Here is an 18271-nt window from a genome sequence, read left to right as displayed (position 1 = left end):
GTCTTTGCCCGAGGTGGAACTGCACCACCCTTGCCAGGTGCCAGGCAAAGCAATCTGCTAGGGTTTACTTTTGTAGCTTTTGTTCCCTGTAAGCTTTCCTTACAGATTTTGAGGATAAGAGTGAAAATGGCAGCCTCCCAATCTCTGGCCCTGGAGCAGCTGAGAGCTAGGGCCCCAATCCTCAGTGAGCCCTCAGAGAAAAACAGTCAATCACGCATTTCTCCTTGGTCTCTGGCCCCGCTCCATGCTCACCCAGCCTGTGACCGGGCATTTCTGTCTCCGGCACATGGCCCCATTTGGAGTCTACAAACCCGCCAGATTCCTACACCGCGCTCCCGTGCGGCTGCTCCTCTGGGAGAAAGGGGAATGTCCCCACATCTGCTCCTTGTTGGGCCCCTGACCCAACTGTGCCACAGATCCCAGTTTATGGCAACCCCAAGCTGAGGACCCATTCCTGGGCTTATGTTTGCAGCTGGCTTCCCTGCTCCAATACCTGGGAGTTCTGCCACACACAGGTACCCCTGGTCTTTCTGGGAACCCAAGGGTCGTGAGACCACACTGTCCCTGTGAGGATTCCACCCCTGCTTAGCTACCTGAGTGATGCCGCTCACCAGAGCAGACTTCTGAAAGTTTTGATTTTGGGCTCCATTGCTCTATCTCTTGCTGGTAGCCGGCTGATGGAGGCTCCCTCCCCCTGGGTCTGTCTTCCCATATATCACCTGGGACTCACTTCTCCTCACATCCTACCTTCCAGAAGTGGTTGCTTTTCTGTTCATAGAACTGCTATTCTCTTCTTTGATCTCCTGTTGAGTTTGTAGGTGTTCAGAATGGTTTGATAAATGTCTAGCTGAATTCCTGGGGCCAGACAAAATGAGGTCTCCCAGTTCTCCATCATCTTGCTAGCCCTCCAGATAGTAGTTTCTAATACTATTCTCCAATGAAAGGAACCAGAGCTTCTCAGAAAAATGGCTAATTCTAGGACTGGAGAGGAAATATATAAGATGAATCGGTAGCATCTTGTAGTGCTAGAAAGTGAGGAAGTGCTTTGAAAAACAAAGCAAAGCCAAACAACAACAAAACCCACACACAATTATGGAGGTTTGTGTCAAAAGGACACAGGAACCAAATGAAAGCTCCCAGTGGCCAAAGCTTGATCAATTTGAGCAACAAAATTAAGAGGGATTAGATTATAACCCAGAGTATAAAGTAAGTATCCATGAGTTCATGGTGATATAAATGATTGAATGAATAAGTGGGGAAGGTGAGACAAATTGACCATGGAAAGAATTCCAAATTTATGTAAGTACTCTGTCCTCAAGAAGGTGCCGCATAACTTCCCACTCCTGACGTATGGGCTCCATAGAGTGATTTCATTCGAGTATGGAACGGGGTCTGTGTGTTAGTTTGCTAGGGCGGCCATAACAACGTACCACAGACTGCATGGCTCAACAACAGATATTTATTTTTTCACAGTTCTGGATGTTTGAAGCCCGAGATCAAAGTATTGGCAAGTGTGGTTTCTTCTGAGACCGCTCTCCTTGTCCTGCTGCTGTGTGTCTCCTGTGTCTTCACATGATCTTCTCTCTGCAGATGTTTGTGCTCTAATCTCCTCTTCTAAAGACACCAGACCTTGGATTAAGACCCAACTGACCACATTTTAATTTAATTACCTACTTAAAGACACTCTCATGATACAGTTACATTCTGAGTTACTGAGGGTTAGAGCTCAAGGTAAGAATTTTGTGGAGAAACAATTCAGCCTGTAACAGGGAAAAGAGTAACTTTACAATGGAAACACTTGGCAAACACTACCTGAGCCAGATGATCTAGGTCAATAACAACAGGGATGTCACATTGACACTGTGGCCCTTGATTTGATGTGATGAAAATGGCACCTTACCTCACAAACCCCTCCGTCTAATCAAGACAAATCCTGAGGGATATTCTGCAGAGTGCTTGACCTGCACCACTCAAAATTGTCATCAAAACAAGGGAAGAACTGATACCAAGAAGATCTGAATGAGATAATGTAAATGTAATACAGGATCCTTGAACAGAAAAGGAAATAAGGTAAAAACTAAGGACATCTGGGGGTGCCTGGGTAGCTCAGTGGGTTAAGCCTCTGCCTTCGGCTCAGGTCGTGATCTCAGAGTCCTGGGATTGAGCCCCACATCGGGTGCTCTGCTTAGCAGGAAGCCTGCTTCCCCCTCCCCTCTGCCTGCCTCTCTGCCTGCTTGTGATCAGTCTCTCTGTCAAATAAATGAAATCTTAAAAAAAAAAAAAAAAAAAAAAACTAAGGACATCTGAATAAAGTATGGATTTCAGTTAATGATATGTCAGTATTCGTTCATTAGTTATAACAAATATACTATATTAAGATGTCAGTAATAAGACAAAAAGGTTGCAGGGTGTTTTAACCTGTTCAGGCTACTATAACAAAATACCATAGACTGGATGGCTTATCAACAGAAATTTCTCACAATTCTGGAGTCTGAGAAACCCAAGTGCTGGCACATTTGGTGTCTGGTGAGAGTGCACTTCCTCACAGGTGTCTGTCTTCTCACTATATCTTCATGGGGTAGAAAGGTGGGAGGGAATCTCTCTGGGGTCTCTTTCATAAGGGCACTAATGCCATTCATGAGGGCTCCACCCTCAAGACCTAATCACCTTCCAAAGGCCCCACCTCTAATACCACAACCTTGGGGGGTTAGGATTTCAACATATGAATTAGGCAGAGGTGGGGGAGTGGGGCTGGGAATGGGAGGGTGGCAGGGGCATAAATATTCAGTCCACTGAGCAAGGTATGTAAGAATGCTGTATTATCTTTGCAATTTTTTCTATAAATCTAAAACTTTTAAAATTTTAAGTTTATTCAAAAAAAAAAAAAGAACAAGATAAAAGAAGGCTCACATGGGCTAGGTAGCTTAGTGCTGTTAGAACTAGAACCAGAGTCAAGGTCATTTGAATCTAAGTCATTTTCACTTCCACCAACTACCACATGGAAGTCATGTGTGTGTCTGGTTGTTGAAGGTGCAGGGTGAGAGTGGCTAGTAAGTATTAAACTCAAGTAATTCAGGGAGAGCAGGGTAATATAAAGCAAGTGAGTGCTATGGATATGAGCAGAAAGTTCTTTATGATCCAGAACATCAACTGATGGGGGAATCAGGTACCAAAGAACCAACCATAGAGATGCAGAAACTGCTCAAAAGCTGGTGGTTTTGGCAGAGGCAGAAGACTGGGAACGAAGGGCCAGAGATCACATAGATATTTTAGGACACACAAGATTAGAATCTAGAATTAGAGTAATAGGTACTGGGATTAAAATAATTGTACCTTTTGAGTTAAGGACTATATTTTTAATCCTTGCCCTGGGAGCCTTAAAGTGTGGCTAGGCCTAAACTCACAGGTGGGAGGGAGCTAGGTAAACTGGCTGGAGTTGGAGAAGCAAAAGGGTGGGGAGCCAGTAGTTCCTAATGCCTGCCTTCTATCTTTCAAAAGACTTTAAGGTCAGTCTTACTCTATTTTTTTTTTTTTAAAGATTTATTTATTTGAGGGGGGCAGGGAGGGACCAAGGAAGAGGAAGAGAGAGACTCAGCACAGAGCCAGATGTGGACCTCGACCTCACAACCCTGAGATCATGACCTGAGCCAAAACCAAGAGTCAGTCGCTTACTGGACTGAGCCCCCCAGGAGCCCCAGTCTTACCCTATTCTTAACTTTGGCTTTTCTCTTTCCTAGACTAGTTCCCTCATGCTGTTCCCTTATATATCCTTTGATAATAAATGGCCTCCCTGGGGCACCTGAGTGGCTCAGTTGGTTCAGCGTCTGACTTCATCTCAGGTCATGATCCTGGAGTCCTGGGATGGAACCCCGCATTGGGCTCCCTGCTTGGCAGGGAGTCTGCTTGTCCCTCTGCCTGCTGCTCCCCATGCTTGTGCGTGTGCTCTCTCTCTCTCTCGCACATTCTATCTCAAATAAATAAATAAAATCTTTAAAAAAAATAAATAAATGGCCTCCCATACATAGCATTATTTAGATCTTTCAGTGAACTATTTAGTGTTCTTCCCCACCCACTCAAATGTCATTCTTGCCTAGTATCTACCTCATACTTATTTAAGTATCTAATCCTCTGAAATACTAAATATTAGGATATGTAAATGCCAACTAATTAACCAGGAACAGTGCTTTGCCTCTGCCTCTAGAATTGGACTAATCTTTTTTTTTTTTTTAAGATTTTATTTATTTATTTGACAGACGGAGATCACAAGTAGGCAGAGAGGCAGGCAGAGAGAGAGGAGGAAGCAGGCTCCCTGCTGAGCGGAGAACCCAGTGCAGGGCTCGATACCAGGACCCTCGGATCATGACCTGAGCTGAAGGCAGAGGCTTTAACCCACTGAGCCACCCAGCCACCCCTAGATTTGGGTTAATCTTAAAGAATTAGAATCACTAATGACCATGCAGCATGGACTGCCCCTTCCCCTACTCCTGCAGCTACTCATTACAGTGCTCTCCCAGGGCAAGGATCATATTTCATTCATTTCTATCTTTATTTATTATCTCAAGTGCTAGCACAAATTGACCCTCCAAAAAGTTATTTTTTTCAATGTGAATAAAACAGTGGACACCCTACTAAAATTGCTGATGTTCTGTCTTCCCTGTTTAGTTTTTCTCCATTGCCCACAGTTATGGGTTGAATTCTGTCCCCCCTCTTCATCCCCAAAAGATGCTTAAATCCTTCCTACCCCCAGTACCTGTGAATGAAACCTTAATTGGAAATAAGGTCTTTGTAGATGATCATGTTAGAATGAGGTCATTAGGGTGGCCCTAATCCAACATGACTGTATCCTTTTAAAAGGGCAAAATTTATGGGTGCCTCGGTGGCTCAGCCGTTGGGCGTCTGCCTTCGGCTCGGGTCATAATCACAGTGTCCCGGGATCGAGCCCCATGTTGGGCTCCCTGCTCACTGGGGAGCCTGCTTCTCCCTTTCCAGATCCCCCGTGCTTGTGTTCTCTCTCTTGCCATCTCTCTCTCATAAATAAATAAAATCTTTTTTTTTTTTAAAGATTTTGTTTATTTATTTGACAGAGAGAGAGAGGAGGAAGCAGGCTCTCTTCCGAGCAGAGAGCCTGATGTGGGACTCGATCCCAAAATCCTGAGATCATGACTTGAGCCGAAGGCAGAGGCTTAACCCACTGAGCCACCCAGGTACCCCAATAAATAAAATCTTAAAAAAATATATATATATATATGTACATGCGCCACACACACACACGCACACACCATATATGAGAAAGGGTGATATTTAGACACAGGCACACATGCATACAGGGAGAATGCAAAGGGAAGAGCACAAAGACCAAGACTGGGGCAGGCAACAGAATCCAATGAATGCCAAAGATTGTTATCAAACAATTCAGATGTAGGAAAGAGGCCTGGAACAGAGTCTCCCTCCCATCTTCCAGAAGAAACCAACAGTGCCAACACTTTGATCTGAGACTGCTAGCCTCCAGATCATACAGCACATTACAGTTTAAGCCATAGTGTGTGGTACTTATTGCGGCAGCCCCAGCAAATGAATACTTGTCATCTTTACCTTCTACCTTTATAATTGTCTCCCTGATTAGAATGTAAGCTCCATGAGGTCAGAGATTTTATCTGTGTTGTTCATTCATAAATCCTCAGCATGCAAAACAGTTTCTGGCACATCAAAACTCTCAATATTGGTTACAAAAAAAATACGCATGAATGCTTTGGAGGAGAATGATTTTTCACATTAGCTTGGACATTGTTTTTATTTGAAGATAACCTACATGAAAATTTTCCCAATTATAAAGTGATAATTGAGAACTTTATTGACTTAAAATATACAATGACATCTGGCTACTTTTTGGGAGGGGGACATCCTAAATCCTGGAGAGTTGTAACTATTGCTGGTTTCCATACTTCACTAATGACGAATTGCTTGGGACTGTGAATATACATGGTTAAGGTAAGGGAGGCAGCCATCAGGGTTCCTTGTCACTTTTTTGTTGTTGTTGTTGTTGTTGTGTGTGTATTTTTAAGATTTTATTTATTTATTTGACAGAGAGAGACACAGTGAGAGAAGGAACACGATCAGGGGGAGTGGGAGAGGGAGAAGCAGGCTTCCTGCCAAGCAGGGAGCCGATGTGGGGCTCGATCCCAGGACTCTAGGATCATGACCTGAGCTGAAGGCAGATGCTTAATGACTGAGCCACCCCGGTGTCCCTTGGTTTATTTTTTAAGTCTATTCTTTTTCTGAATGAGGTAAAGTCAAGTCAAGGGTAGAGAATCCTTCTCCTCTTCTTCATCCCTACTACTTTTCTCCTACTATGACCTACTTTTTTATCCTCCAACTTTTTCTTCCGGTCCAAAAAAAGACACTGATATCCATAAGACATTTTTTAAAAACTTTTTGTCCAAATAGGGGAAGTAAAAGTTTTCCTTAACTCTCTAAAGGTCCCTGGCTTGGTCTGAAAATTAAACTGACAAAGATAGATTAAAAGGAGAAGCGACATATATATTTATATTGTTTTATTGTGACACAGGAACATTCATAATGAAATGAATACCCAGAGAAATGACAAAATCTGCTTGCTTGTACATTGGGTCAAACAAAGAGAGGCAATTGTGGAAAAGTGACTAAACTATGCGGGCAGGAGAAGGGAAGATAAGAATTATTTTAACGAATGTCTGTTGGTACAGAATTCTTTTGATCTCAGCCTCTGCTTGATGATAACAATGTTACTTTCCTTCTGGTATAGGGAAGACATCTTTCATTTCCTGCTTTTAAAAAAGAGAAGGAAATCAAAGTGTTTTTTTCTTGTATTTGCTGTTTTTCAAGTCCTCCAAACTCTATGCCAAAGCAGTATACCCTGGGGTGTATGCCCTAAACTCGTTCACCAGCATTTCCCAACCGTCCTGAGAGGTAAGAATTATCTGAGGGTGAGAAAGCAGTGGTTACCATCTTACATAAGGCTTGAAGAAATTATAAGAGGTAGAATTCAAGCCTCCAAAATCTTAATCCAGTGTTCTTTTGTTGTACTGGTCATAGCTGCACATTTCCCCTTTTTATGTCTGGACAAAGAAGGGGTGGGACCCCAAAACATGAAAGAGATGTGATTTTAGAATTGGAGGGAACAGAGAGAACTCTGGGTCTTTGGACTCTGTAGCCATTACCAATGGCATCTCTGAGGGGATTGTGAGCAGTGAGCAAGAGGAGGACAGGCTTAAATTCCAGGGAGTGAGGACTGGTGCCAAGTGTCCCCACCCCCCATAGCAATGGTCTTCTTTCACATACACATGCTGGATACACACACAACCAAGGGGCCAGTGTTGAGACATGGTCTTGATAGAAACCATCCCAGATTGCCAGGAAGGGCACTTGAGAGTTCAAAGAAATAAGAGGCTAGGATGAACAAAACAAGGAGTTTAGTCAACCAGGAGTGAAAGTATGGCAAAAGTATGGCGGGTGCAGAGCAGTAGAAGGTGAAGATAGTATGGGGTCAGAGGTGGAAAGACCACGTTCTTGTGCTTGATGTGCAAGGATAAGGGTGAGCAGATTGAATGCCACTCCTGAGACAACTTTGACCTTTTCTTTCTTTCTTTTTTTTTTCTTTTTAAGATTTTATTTATTTGAGAGAGAGAGCATGAGCAGGGAGGAGAGGTATGAGGGGGAGAGAGAGAGGGCGAGGCAGACTCCCCACTTGAGCAGGGAGCCCACCGCTTGACTCGATCCCAGGACCCTGAGAACATGACATGAGCCGAAGGCAGTTGCGTAATCTACAGAATTCATTTGCTGTATGGACTTTCCACAAAAGTCCTCTGCAATTTTTGGGTTGCTTCTGGATAGCTTCCATGGCACCATGGAATCGATCATCACTCAGGAGGAGGAAGAAGACTGGGGCAGAAGGGTAGTGGTATACGTTTGCAGACATATAGGTCTAGGAGAGGTGGGCACCTAGGTTTCCCCCTAGGGGCATCTTGTTTCAGATGCCCAGGTTTTTAGGGTGAACTTGGTGATCTTCTATCTCAGATTACTGGTCCTCCCCGCCCAGCTCCCAGACCGCTGCTCCTAACAGGATTCTTCTGGAGTTCTAGGTTGTTTTGTTGACTTGGAAGAAGCCTCTGCCCAAACCCTTTCCCTAGAAATGCTCAGAAGAGGAAAAGCAGCTGGAGACTCCCAGTGATTTACCTGGACACGCGCAGTGCCACCAGCTATCACCGCGCCTCTCGGTGGCTGGGCTGTACTGCGCAGTTCAGGGCTCGCTTAGGAGAGAGGGGCGTCCGGGGTGTGACGCGCCCCCGGGGCAGTTGTGCCGCGGAAGAGAGGTCGGGGGCGGGCTTCGGGGCCTCGGCGGCGGCCGCGCACGCGGTCAGGTGGAGGATGCTCCGGGCCAACCGCCGAGGGGAGGCCGCGTGCGCTGGCGAGCGCCGGGGGCAACCGCGGGGGTAGCGCCGGAGCGCAGCCTCCTCCCGCTCCCACAATGCACAGGGCGGCGGCGGCGGCGGCAGCAGCGGCGGCAGCATCACCGGCCGCCCAGGCGGCTGCGGCGGCGACCCCGAGGACCCCGGGCACGCGGAGCGCTCGCGCCTGCTCGCGGCGCGCAGGGCAGTGATGGCCAGGCCCCCGCGGGCCGCCCGCGCCTGAGGCGCCCCGCCCCGCCCGGCGTCCCCGCCCCGCCCGGCCCTGCCCCGCTCCCTGCCGGCGGCTGCCTGGGCGCTTCCTAGTCGGCGCGGGCGGCCGCCCAAGCTCCGTGCGGCCTCCGCTCAGGCGAGGGGCGTCGGCGCCGCGGGGCCCCGCCATGGCCGCGTCCGAGCTCTACACAAAGGTGAGGCGGGCGGCGCCTGGGGAGGGGGCCGCGCGGCCGGGCGCCGCCGGCTGTCAGGCTGGGGCGGGGCGGGGCGGGGGCGCGAGGGCCCGGCGGCCGCAGCACCCCGGTCCCGGCCCGCCTGCCGCAGAGGCGCCTTCCTCTTTCGGGCGACGGCGTCGGAGGGCGGCCTGCCTCGGGGGGCCTCTGGGGCCGCTGCCCCGCTCCCCGGGCGGGCGGCTCGGCGGGTTTCCGACTGGGAAGAGGGCCTGGGTCAGGGCTGCTCCGCCCGCCGGCTGGGTTTGGGAGAAATCCTGGGCCGCGGGAGATGCTCGATCGGCGCGATGAGATGGTCCCTCCCGTGGGCACGGGCGCTTGGAATAATGCCTTGTGCTGGTATGCGGTGCCACTTCTGCCACCGGCCAGCCTTTCTGTGCGGCTGTTGGGAACCCTGCACACGGCCGCCAGCAGCTTCTCACCTTCTGCCACCGCGTTTCTGATGGCTTCCCGGGGGTGGCGAGCCCCAGGGGAGGACGCAGCCGGCTGGATGCGAGATGATTCATGGGCTGGGATGGTCGGCTCTCGTTCGTCCCCGGGAGTTGCTACCTACGTGTAATCCCTCCGAGCCTTGTTATACTCCATGCCTTCCCCGTCCGCTGGGGCGAGCCTTTCCTTCAGGGTTTAGTGTAAGGACAGCGGCAGCCTTTTCTCTCTTACACCGACATTCGTATTTTCTGGGTCTGCTAATCTTTGCACGAATGGCCTATTTTGGAGAACTGTCCCTTTGAAGATTTCTGAACATTTGGCTTGGGCAGTGTGTGGTGCTCTGTGAATGTGTGTCGTCATGGCACTTTATACTATAACTCACTGTACGTAGGTGTTTTGCCAACTATTAATTACCTTTAGTTCCAGTTAACAGAATGGGCTTAACTTTCCAAGTTCGTGTTAGCTGCAGAATCTCCATTTAGGATCTTAGAATCATTGTTTCCAAATGTGACTCCAGTAAGCCCAGGACCCAAGTTGCAGCATGTTTTTAGAAGTGTGGACCTGACATCAAGAGACCTGGATTCTAGCCCAGGCCTTTTTCACTTACTGTATGACCTTGGGCGAGTCACTTAACTTCTTTTGTTCAGTTGTCTCTTATCTGTAAGTGGAGTTAATTATACCTCCTCTGCATCTTTCAAGGCTCTTGTGAGGATCAAACCTAGGAATTAGATGGGAAAGCTTTTGTAACCCATGAATTTCTCAAGAAATGGGTATAGGATTAATTTTACCATGAGACGAGGAGTTTACATAAAACATTCTCTAGGATGCCTTTCTAGCCACAGACTTAAAATACTGCACAATTGGAACTTCTCTCTAAACCTGGTAATTTTCTTTCTTTCTTTCTTTCTTTTTTTAAGATTTTATTTATTTATTTGATAGACAGAGATCACAAGTAGGCTGGGAGGCAGGCAGAGAAAGAGAGAGAGAGGAAGGGAAGCAGGCTCCCTGCGGAGCAGAGAGCCTGATTCGGGGCTCCATCCCAGGACCCTGGGATCATGACCTGAGTCGAAGGCAGAGGCTTTAACCCACTGAGTCACCCAGGCACCCCTAAACCTGGTAATTTTCTTAGGCATTGTAGGTCTCTAATGTATGAATGAAGGTAATTGGAAGCTGATTTGGCTACTTTATTAATAAACATTAATACAGTGCTAACTATGTGCCAGGTACTACTCTAAGTGCGTTACAAATATTAACTCATTTAATCCTCATAATGATGGTATGAAGTGGGTACTGAGAAATATCAGAGGCATTTTCCTATGAAGGTGTGTAAACATTCCTTAGTTACTTTGTATAGCCCTCCATTCTACCCTCCATTGTGCACAGTGAGGAGTCCCTTCCTGAGCTGACTAATTGTAGACTGCTTAACTAGAGATTGATTGGATAATAAATTGCTCTTGGTCTTGAATCAGCTTTTTTCTCCCAATTATAATTTTTCAGAAAAAATTTTTTAAAAAAAATACTATGATTTTTAGGGGCACCTGGGTGGCTCAGTGGGTTAAGCCTCTGCGTTCAGCACAGGTCATGATCTCAGGGTCCTGGGATCAAGCCCCGCATCAGGCTCTCTGCTCGGAGCCTGCTTTCCTCTCTCTCTCTCTGCCTGCTGCTCTGCCTATTTGTGATCTCTCTCTGTCAAGTAAATAAATAAAATTTAAAAAAAATAGTATGATTTTTAAATTTCAAGGTTTTGGCTTTTGGTCATAGCTTCATCATACGCTCTTAAAATTCACCTTTTAGTCATTGTAAAGATAGGCTGGTTTAGACATCAAGAGTAAGTTGAGCTTAAATTGCCTTTTAAATACATTTATGTCCAAGTATATTCTAGTGTCTTGGCTATTTGTTGACTTAATTCTTTTTGTGAATGGGCCTTCGCTTAATGGTGGGTCAAAATATTTTTTGAGCACCTCCTGGGTGCTAGGTACTCTCCTTAATATTGAGAGGTTCTAACAATGAACAAGACACAGCCCTTTCCCTCAAAGGACTCACAGTCAGTTTTTTATATTCTTGACCTACTTTGAATATCTGGGAGCATATATAACCTGTTGTTACCTCCACAGCAGGCAGACAGCTGGTGTGATATTTCTAAGTAGAAATTAGGGAGTGGGTCGGGACATGGGGAAGGTTGGAATGATTCCAGAGGTCAAAGCTTGGGTAGTGATTACTAGAGGAAGAGGGAAATCATTAGAAGTTAAATCAATGGATAAACACAAGGACTTTTTTCCTCACAGAGGATTATGGGGAAGGAAGTTCTGGAGTAGATTACAAGGAAAGATGTATTAGTGACATGTCATAATTATGGTATTCAACATAGTGGTTAAATCCGAAAAGTACCCTTTTAAAAAATGTCATTCAGGGACGCCTGGGTGGCTCAGTTGGTTAAGCAGCTGCCTTTGGCTCAGATCACGATCCCAGCGTCCTGGGATCGAGTCCCACATCGGGCTCCTTGCTCATCAGGGAGCCTGCTTCTCCCTCTGCCTCTGCCTGCCATTCTGTCTGCCTGTGCTTGCTCTCTCTCCCTCTCTCTCTGACAAATAAATAAATAAAATCTTAAAAAAAAATGTCATTCAGAGCAGATTTTGATGTGTGATACAGATCAGCTCCCATTACTGTGAAAGGAAAGAGACCATTCAGTTTATTTGTAGCTAAAATGATAATGGTTTTGTCACAGTAATTTATCAGGGCTTCCATTTTGTAAAATTTTCCAGCAGTATAAACATTTTAAGGGCAATAACTAGGTTCCTAGGATATAACATTTCTGGAAACTAACATTTTGGTGAAAATATGTTTGTTGGTTTTTATTTTTTTATTTTTAAAATTTATTTATTTATTTATTTATTTTTAGATTTTATTTGTTTATTTGGCAGAGAGAGATCACACGTAGACAGGCAGGCAGAGAGAGAGAGAGGGAAGCAGGCTCCCTGCTGAGCAGAGAGCCCGATGCGGGACTCGATCCCAGGACCCTGAGATCATGACCTGAGCTGAAGGCAGCAGCTTAACCCACTGAGCTACCCAGGCGCCCTGTTTGTTGGTTTTTAAAGTAAAGGCTTTATTAAGATGTAATTTACATACCATGCCGTTCCTAACTTAAAGTTTATAGTTCAGTGGTTTTTAGTATATTCACAGAGTTGTGGGTCAATTTGTTTTTAGATCCACCTGGCTTGTTCCCAAAAGAATTGAAAGTGGCTAAGATATCTCACTGCTTCTGATTTTGAAAATATTTGCTAGTCTTGACTTGCCAGTGGCTATCTGAATCATAATGTCACCCATAGATGCTTTCAGTAACTTCAGAGGATTCAGCATTTGTGGAGGAGAGTTGGAATGATAGTCCTCCTCACATGAACTTCCCAAACATGGATAACACTGAAAATACTACAGAATGGCCAAGATTACCTGAAGTTGTTTAATTAGGAGTCCCACTGTGTATCAGCATGCTGAGTTTTGTAACTGTACAAAAACTTCTAAAACCCCTACTTGAGAAGCCATGTAAACTTTCCTAGATGAGATAGCAGTTTAGGCCAATAGATTGTATATCTGTACTCTTCCTTTCCTACAGTATTCCTTCATACCTACTAAAGCCTAGATTTTTTCTGGGTAAGTTCCTGTTTTATGTTCTGTACCTCTTCCCCTTTACCATCAATCCTGGAAATTCTTACATTTTCGTCTTGAAAGTACATTTTTGAGACTACTTTCAACATCTGAAAGCAGGACAGAAACCTCATGTCTGATCATGTGCCAGATTTGGGGTTTAGTAAGTACATTTGATTTACTCAAGTATCCTGTCATGCTTTTTCTATCTGTATTTCCTCCTGATGTCCCTAATAGTCTGTCTCCGGTAAATAATGGTTTGGGATGACTAGTCTCCTTGTAGGAGTGAAGTAGGGTATAAAGAAGTGATTAAACAAGTAAGCACATTTTCAGGCAGGTTGAACAGGATGAGTAACAGAGAGGAGAGCTGGGAGCCAAGGGAAACCAAAGAAACTGTTGCAGGAAACAGAATAGGAAATGATTGTCTGGTAGACTGAGGCACAGGCAGATGGTAAGGGAAGGAAGGGGGCCAACTTGCGAGACAGGTCTCTATGATGGATGAGATATAGGGTGGGAAGGAGAAGGAACAGTGTAAGTTAACACCAGTAGCTCTAGCTTTGGAAACTGGAAGTTAATTCCCATTATACCATGAATTTTTGTGGACTGTGGAACTTGTAAGCTACTCAGAAATACTTCAGACTGCTTGAGCAAAGAAGAAAGCTCATGACTTTCTTGAAATTTGTTACTGTCTCTTGAAGTGTGAATGTCTGGTATATTGCCCAGTGGCTAAAAGAGTACAAAGAGGTTTTAATTTTCATGAGGCCACCAGAAAAACATTTTAAATCTTCCTGGTGCTTTTAACTGTTCAAAGGAGGGAAACTCTGGAAGAGGGTCCGTGAATGGGGTTTCTGGGATTTAGCTACAACCTCCAAAGGGTTGGGGCAGGGTGGCGGGGGCACTATAGGAAAGTGTGGGAGAGGAGAGAAAACCCCTCTTACCTTACATCTTATCTCAGAAGGTAATTTAGCTTCTTCGTTTTTAACTTTATAATGGATTTCACCTCCATTGGGAGAATCTAGGGGCACATGGCCCACTGGAGGATAGACTGATTTATTTGTTTCTACTTTCAGCAATTCCTAATGAAGTATAAGAAATTCTCAGAAGTAGAAACTCCAGGGTGATCTATGGAATAAGGCCTGGCCCTAGGTAGAACATCATGTGGGCAACCCCACTCCCCCATTCCATCCCCAGATAGCATGTCTTCTTCCCGTAGTGTCTATCCAGACCTTTAGCATTTGTCTCCCTGGGGAGTTTGTCTTCTCCTTTCCTTCAAGCTGTCTCTCTCTATAATAAACTTAGTGAGGTAATAATTTATATATATAAGTAATAAAATCCACTCATTTCAACTGTGTAGTTCAGCAAGTTTTGTTTTTTTTTGTGGTTTTTTTTTTTTTTTTTTGAATCCAGTCTCTGGGGCAAAGTACCATACTAGTTTTGTTTTTTTAAGATTTTATTTATTTATTTGGCAGAGAGCAAGAGAGGAAACACAAGCAGGGGCAGTGGGAGAGGGAGAAGCAGGCCTCCCACTGAGCAGGGAGCCCAGTGCGGGTTTTAATTCCAGGACCCTGGGATCATAACCTGAGTTGAAGTCAGACGCTTAACTACTGAGGTGCCCCAAGTAAGTGAGTTTTGACAAATATATTCTGTCATGTAACTACTACCATAAGCAAGATATAGAACATTTTCATCATCCTCAGGAGTTTCTTGTGCTAAACTTCTTCTCTTTCCCAGTTTATTCTTTGTATAGCTAAAATGATAATTTTTAAAAAATATTTTATTTATTTGACAGAGATCACAAGTAGGCTGAGAGGCAGGCAGAGAGAGGGGGAAGCAGGCTTCCCGCTGAGCAGAGAGCCCGATGCAGTTCTCTATCCCAGGACCCTGAGATCATGACCTGAGCCGAAGGCAGAGGCTTAACTCACTGAGCCACCCAGGCGCCCCTAAAATGATAATTTTTAGAATAAAATCCAGTTTACTAGAGTTGTACTTACCCATTGGGACAGCAGGAAGAATTATTTGTCTGTTTTTAAAATATATATTGTGGTTTCACCTTAACCCAACCAGTAGAGATACTTAATGTAGAGGACTGAGCTGGGGTGTCGCTCCTGTGGAGTTTCATTGACAGTGGGAGGTGAGAGTGGGTGGCGGAGGTATTTAGGTGGTTTATTTCATCTTTACTTCACATGCTTACCCCTGTGTCTGCCTTTGATGCCTTGGGTCCTTAGGTCCTTAGTATGCTAAAATGCCCTTTGGTCAGTTGTCCTGTTCCATCTACCTTGGTTGTAATGTCATTCTGGGTTTGTGGTGGTAATAGATTTTTAAGCTGCAGAAACTTATCCCTCGCTTTTTCTCCCTTTCTCTTCGAGGCCCTCCTCAGTTGGAAGTCCCCTAAACGAGCAGCCATTAGCATTAAACATCTCCTTGTACAATAGAGGCTTTTTGCCAATTGTGGAACTTAGGGATGGTATGATTATGTTTTGGTTTCAAAATAATGGCTCCAAACTTGGTTAAAATCCAGGGGGAAGTACATCTATCTACAACTTTTGGGCCAATGTGCTGCTATGGCCAAAAACATGAACACATTACTGAATTGGAGGGAGGCTGGACACTAAAAAAAATAAGTTTTGTCTCTCCTTAGTCACTCATACAGAAACTTGCATTTTTCATCAGACAGCCTCTCCTTTGCTATTCTGCCGGCTGCTCCCTTTTTGCAGTATAGTCAATAAACTGTCTCCTTTAAAAAGAAAACAAACAAAATAAAACAAAACAAACTTGCATTTTCCTGGCCAGGAATCCTCTGTGGATGGTTGGGGTTTCTACTTCTTGATAAAAACACACTGGAACTAGGGGAATTTCAGAATGGGAGAAATAAAATGATTGTGGCAGTAAAGTAGGTAGATTAGAAAGGCAGAACTCTTTAATTTAAGAAGGTGAAGGTGGAAATTGGGGAAGTATTTAACATCAAGAATAACAAGTTTGTGGGGCGCCTGGGTGGCTCAGTGGGTTAAAGCCTCTGCCTTCAGCTCGGGTCATGATCCCGGGGTCCTGGGATCGAGCCCCGCATCGGGCTCTCTGCTCGGCAGGGAGCCTACTTCCCTTCCTCTCTCTCTGCCTGCCTCTCTGCCTACTTGTGATCCCTGTCTGTCAAATAAATAAATAAAATCTTTAAAAAAAAAAAAAGAATAACAAGTTTGTAACATCAGACCTCCCTAGGGATACTTGTTAGATCTTGAAATAAATGTGTCATTTAAAATGAATTTCTTCTTTAAACATTAAGTTTATATTTATGAAACTTATTACCTCAAATTATGCTGACAGCTAAGATGTAATAGATTTTTTTAAAAAACAGCCTGGATAATTCATGCCTCATAGTTCTGAGATACCAACTTAACAAACATCTCTTTGACAGTGTTAAGCAGTTTACCAGCCAGAGCTGTTTCAGTTGGAAGTAACAAACACAACTCAAAGCTAAAAACGATTTTATTTGCCTCTATGACCTGGACGCCCAGGCCCATGTATTCAAAGCCAGAAAATGGTCTCTGAGGCTCTCTGTCACTGGCTTTCATATCAAATTGTGCTGTCTACCATTGGTTTCATCCACATGACAGCTCTTTTCATGGTGAAAAAGATGGTCAGTGGCACCTGCAGATCACATGATCTTCCAGTTCTGGGCCTGGAGGAAGTCTGGTAAAAGAACTCTGGTTGCCTTTGCTAGGGGTCATGTGCCCTCTCCTTTCACTGTGCTGTGTAAGGGGGGAGGGGGATATTATGCATAGTCAAGCTCATCTCAAAGACCAGGCGGAGGACAGGGCATCATAATTGATAGCTCCACTCAGACCTGGTGGGGTGGCTGAAAGCTGTTGCCCATCAGAAAGAATAGTTAATATCTACCACGAATAAGTTACCAAAAATACAAAGCAATTGAATTCTGCCCCTCCTTTTGCATGACGAGGAGGACATTAGAAATCTCTCCCTCCCCTACTCCCGCAAACCATAGAATCATTTTGTTTTTCTTTTTTTAAGATTTTATTTATTTATTTGACAGAGAGAGATCACAAGTAGGTAGAGAGGCAGGCAGAGAGATAGAGGGAAGCAGGCTCCCTGCTGAGCAGAGAGCCTGATGCAGGACTTGATCCCAGGACCCTGACATCATGACCTGAGCCGAAGGCAGCAGCTTAACCCACTGAGCCACCCAGGTGCCCCCATAGAATCATTTTGAATTTAAAAAAGAGCCAATGAGAATCCAACTAAACAAATGTTACTGAAATCGTATCAGAGATTGAAGATTTGAAAAGTATTATTATTTATTTATTTATTTGACAGACAGAGATCACAAGTAGGCAGAGAGGCAGGCAGAGAGAGTGGGAGGGGGAAGCAGGTTCCCTGCCGAGCAGAGAGCCCGATGCGGGGCTCCATCCCAGGAACCTGGGATCAGGACCCGAGCCAAAGGCAAAGGCTTTAATCCACTGAGCCACCCAGGCACCCCTGAAAAGTATTTTTCATTTAGTCTTAATCAGGGGGTTATGAACCCTATGTCTTCTTCTGTTCTGATCTTTTTCTGCCACATATCCTCAGTGTTTTATTTCCCCTCATTTCCTTCATGTTTTTGTTTGAATACATTATTCTTTTCCCCCATTTCCATCTACAGATAAATTGTAAAATTTGTTATTCCTGTTTTACTCATTTCCAGTGTTCTTTTTCTGCTTTCTTTCTTTTTTTTTTTTTTAAAGATTTTATTTATTTATTTGACAGACACAGATCACAAGTAGGCAGAGAGGCAGGCAGAGAGAGAGAGCGGGAAGCAGGCTCCCTGCTGAGCAGAGAGCCTGATGCGGGGCTCGATCCCAGGATCCTGAGATCATGACCTGAGCCGAAGGCAGAGGCTTTAACCCACTGAGCCACCCAGGCGCCCCTTTTTCTGCTTTCTTGCCTTCTACACTGTTGTCTGCTCCTAGACACCCTACTCCTTTATTTAATCTACTCACCCAAATGCTCTGTTTTGCTTTGTTATACCCAATACACACACGTGTGCATGTGCACACACACACACCCCTAAAATGGGATAAAATAAATTCTTATGAAGTGAATTGTTATTTAGTGACTTCTTAGATTAAGGAGGGAACTTCATTTCCTTAAATCCTTGTACTTTTGCTTTACCACTTCCTGAATCTGACATCACAATAGGAAGTAATTTTTTTTTTTTAAAGATTTTATTTATTCATTCGACAGAGAGAGATCACAAGTAGACAGAGAGGCAGGCAGAGAGAGAGAGAGAGAGGGAAGCAGGCTCCCCGCTGAGCAGAGAGCCCGATGCGG

At 44.9% G+C, this 18271-nt stretch overlaps 2 protein-coding genes across 9 annotated transcripts in view; one reads left to right on the top strand and one right to left on the bottom strand.

Annotated features, from left to right (window-relative positions):
• Nucleotides 1-1445: 1445 nt before the first annotated feature.
• On the bottom strand, nucleotides 1446-8823 carry LOC125104456 (protein FAM117B-like). The gene is made up of 3 exons (XM_047737071.1): nucleotides 8781-8823; nucleotides 8212-8743; nucleotides 1446-1614 (listed from the first exon to the last, which is right to left on the bottom strand). Exons 1-2 carry the CDS (start codon nucleotides 8821-8823, stop codon nucleotides 8238-8240), a joined length of 549 nt encoding a protein of 182 aa, XP_047593027.1. The 3' UTR covers nucleotides 1446-1614; nucleotides 8212-8237.
• MYO5A (myosin VA) overlaps nucleotides 8624-18271 on the top strand; it is a 200217-nt gene continuing 190569 nt past the window's right edge. For all 8 annotated transcript variants that reach the window (XM_047735857.1, XM_047735855.1, XM_047735853.1 and 5 more), the window contains exon 1: nucleotides 8624-8848. In XM_047735857.1, coding sequence (XP_047591813.1) covers nucleotides 8822-8848 — 27 coding nt within the window. In that variant the 5' untranslated portion in view covers nucleotides 8624-8821. The remainder of the gene's footprint in view (nucleotides 8849-18271) is intronic.

This window comes from Lutra lutra, chromosome 7, assembly GCF_902655055.1.
Source record: "Lutra lutra chromosome 7, mLutLut1.2, whole genome shotgun sequence".
Taxonomy (NCBI): domain Eukaryota; kingdom Metazoa; phylum Chordata; class Mammalia; order Carnivora; family Mustelidae; genus Lutra; species Lutra lutra.
The sequence above is the reverse complement of the archived record's forward strand: the minus strand, read 5'-3'. Positions and strand labels throughout refer to the sequence as shown.

Excerpts from the sequence above, each read along its gene's own strand:
- LOC125104456 (XM_047737071.1), bottom strand. The coding sequence starts at position 8,823 with ATGGCGGGGCCCCGCGGCGCCGACGCCCCTCGCCTGAGCGGAG. Across the intron at positions 8,744-8,780 it reads CGCCCCTCGCCTGAGCGGAG|GAAGCGCCCAGGCAGCCGCC; the intron begins GCCGCACGGAGC and ends CGCGCCGACTAG.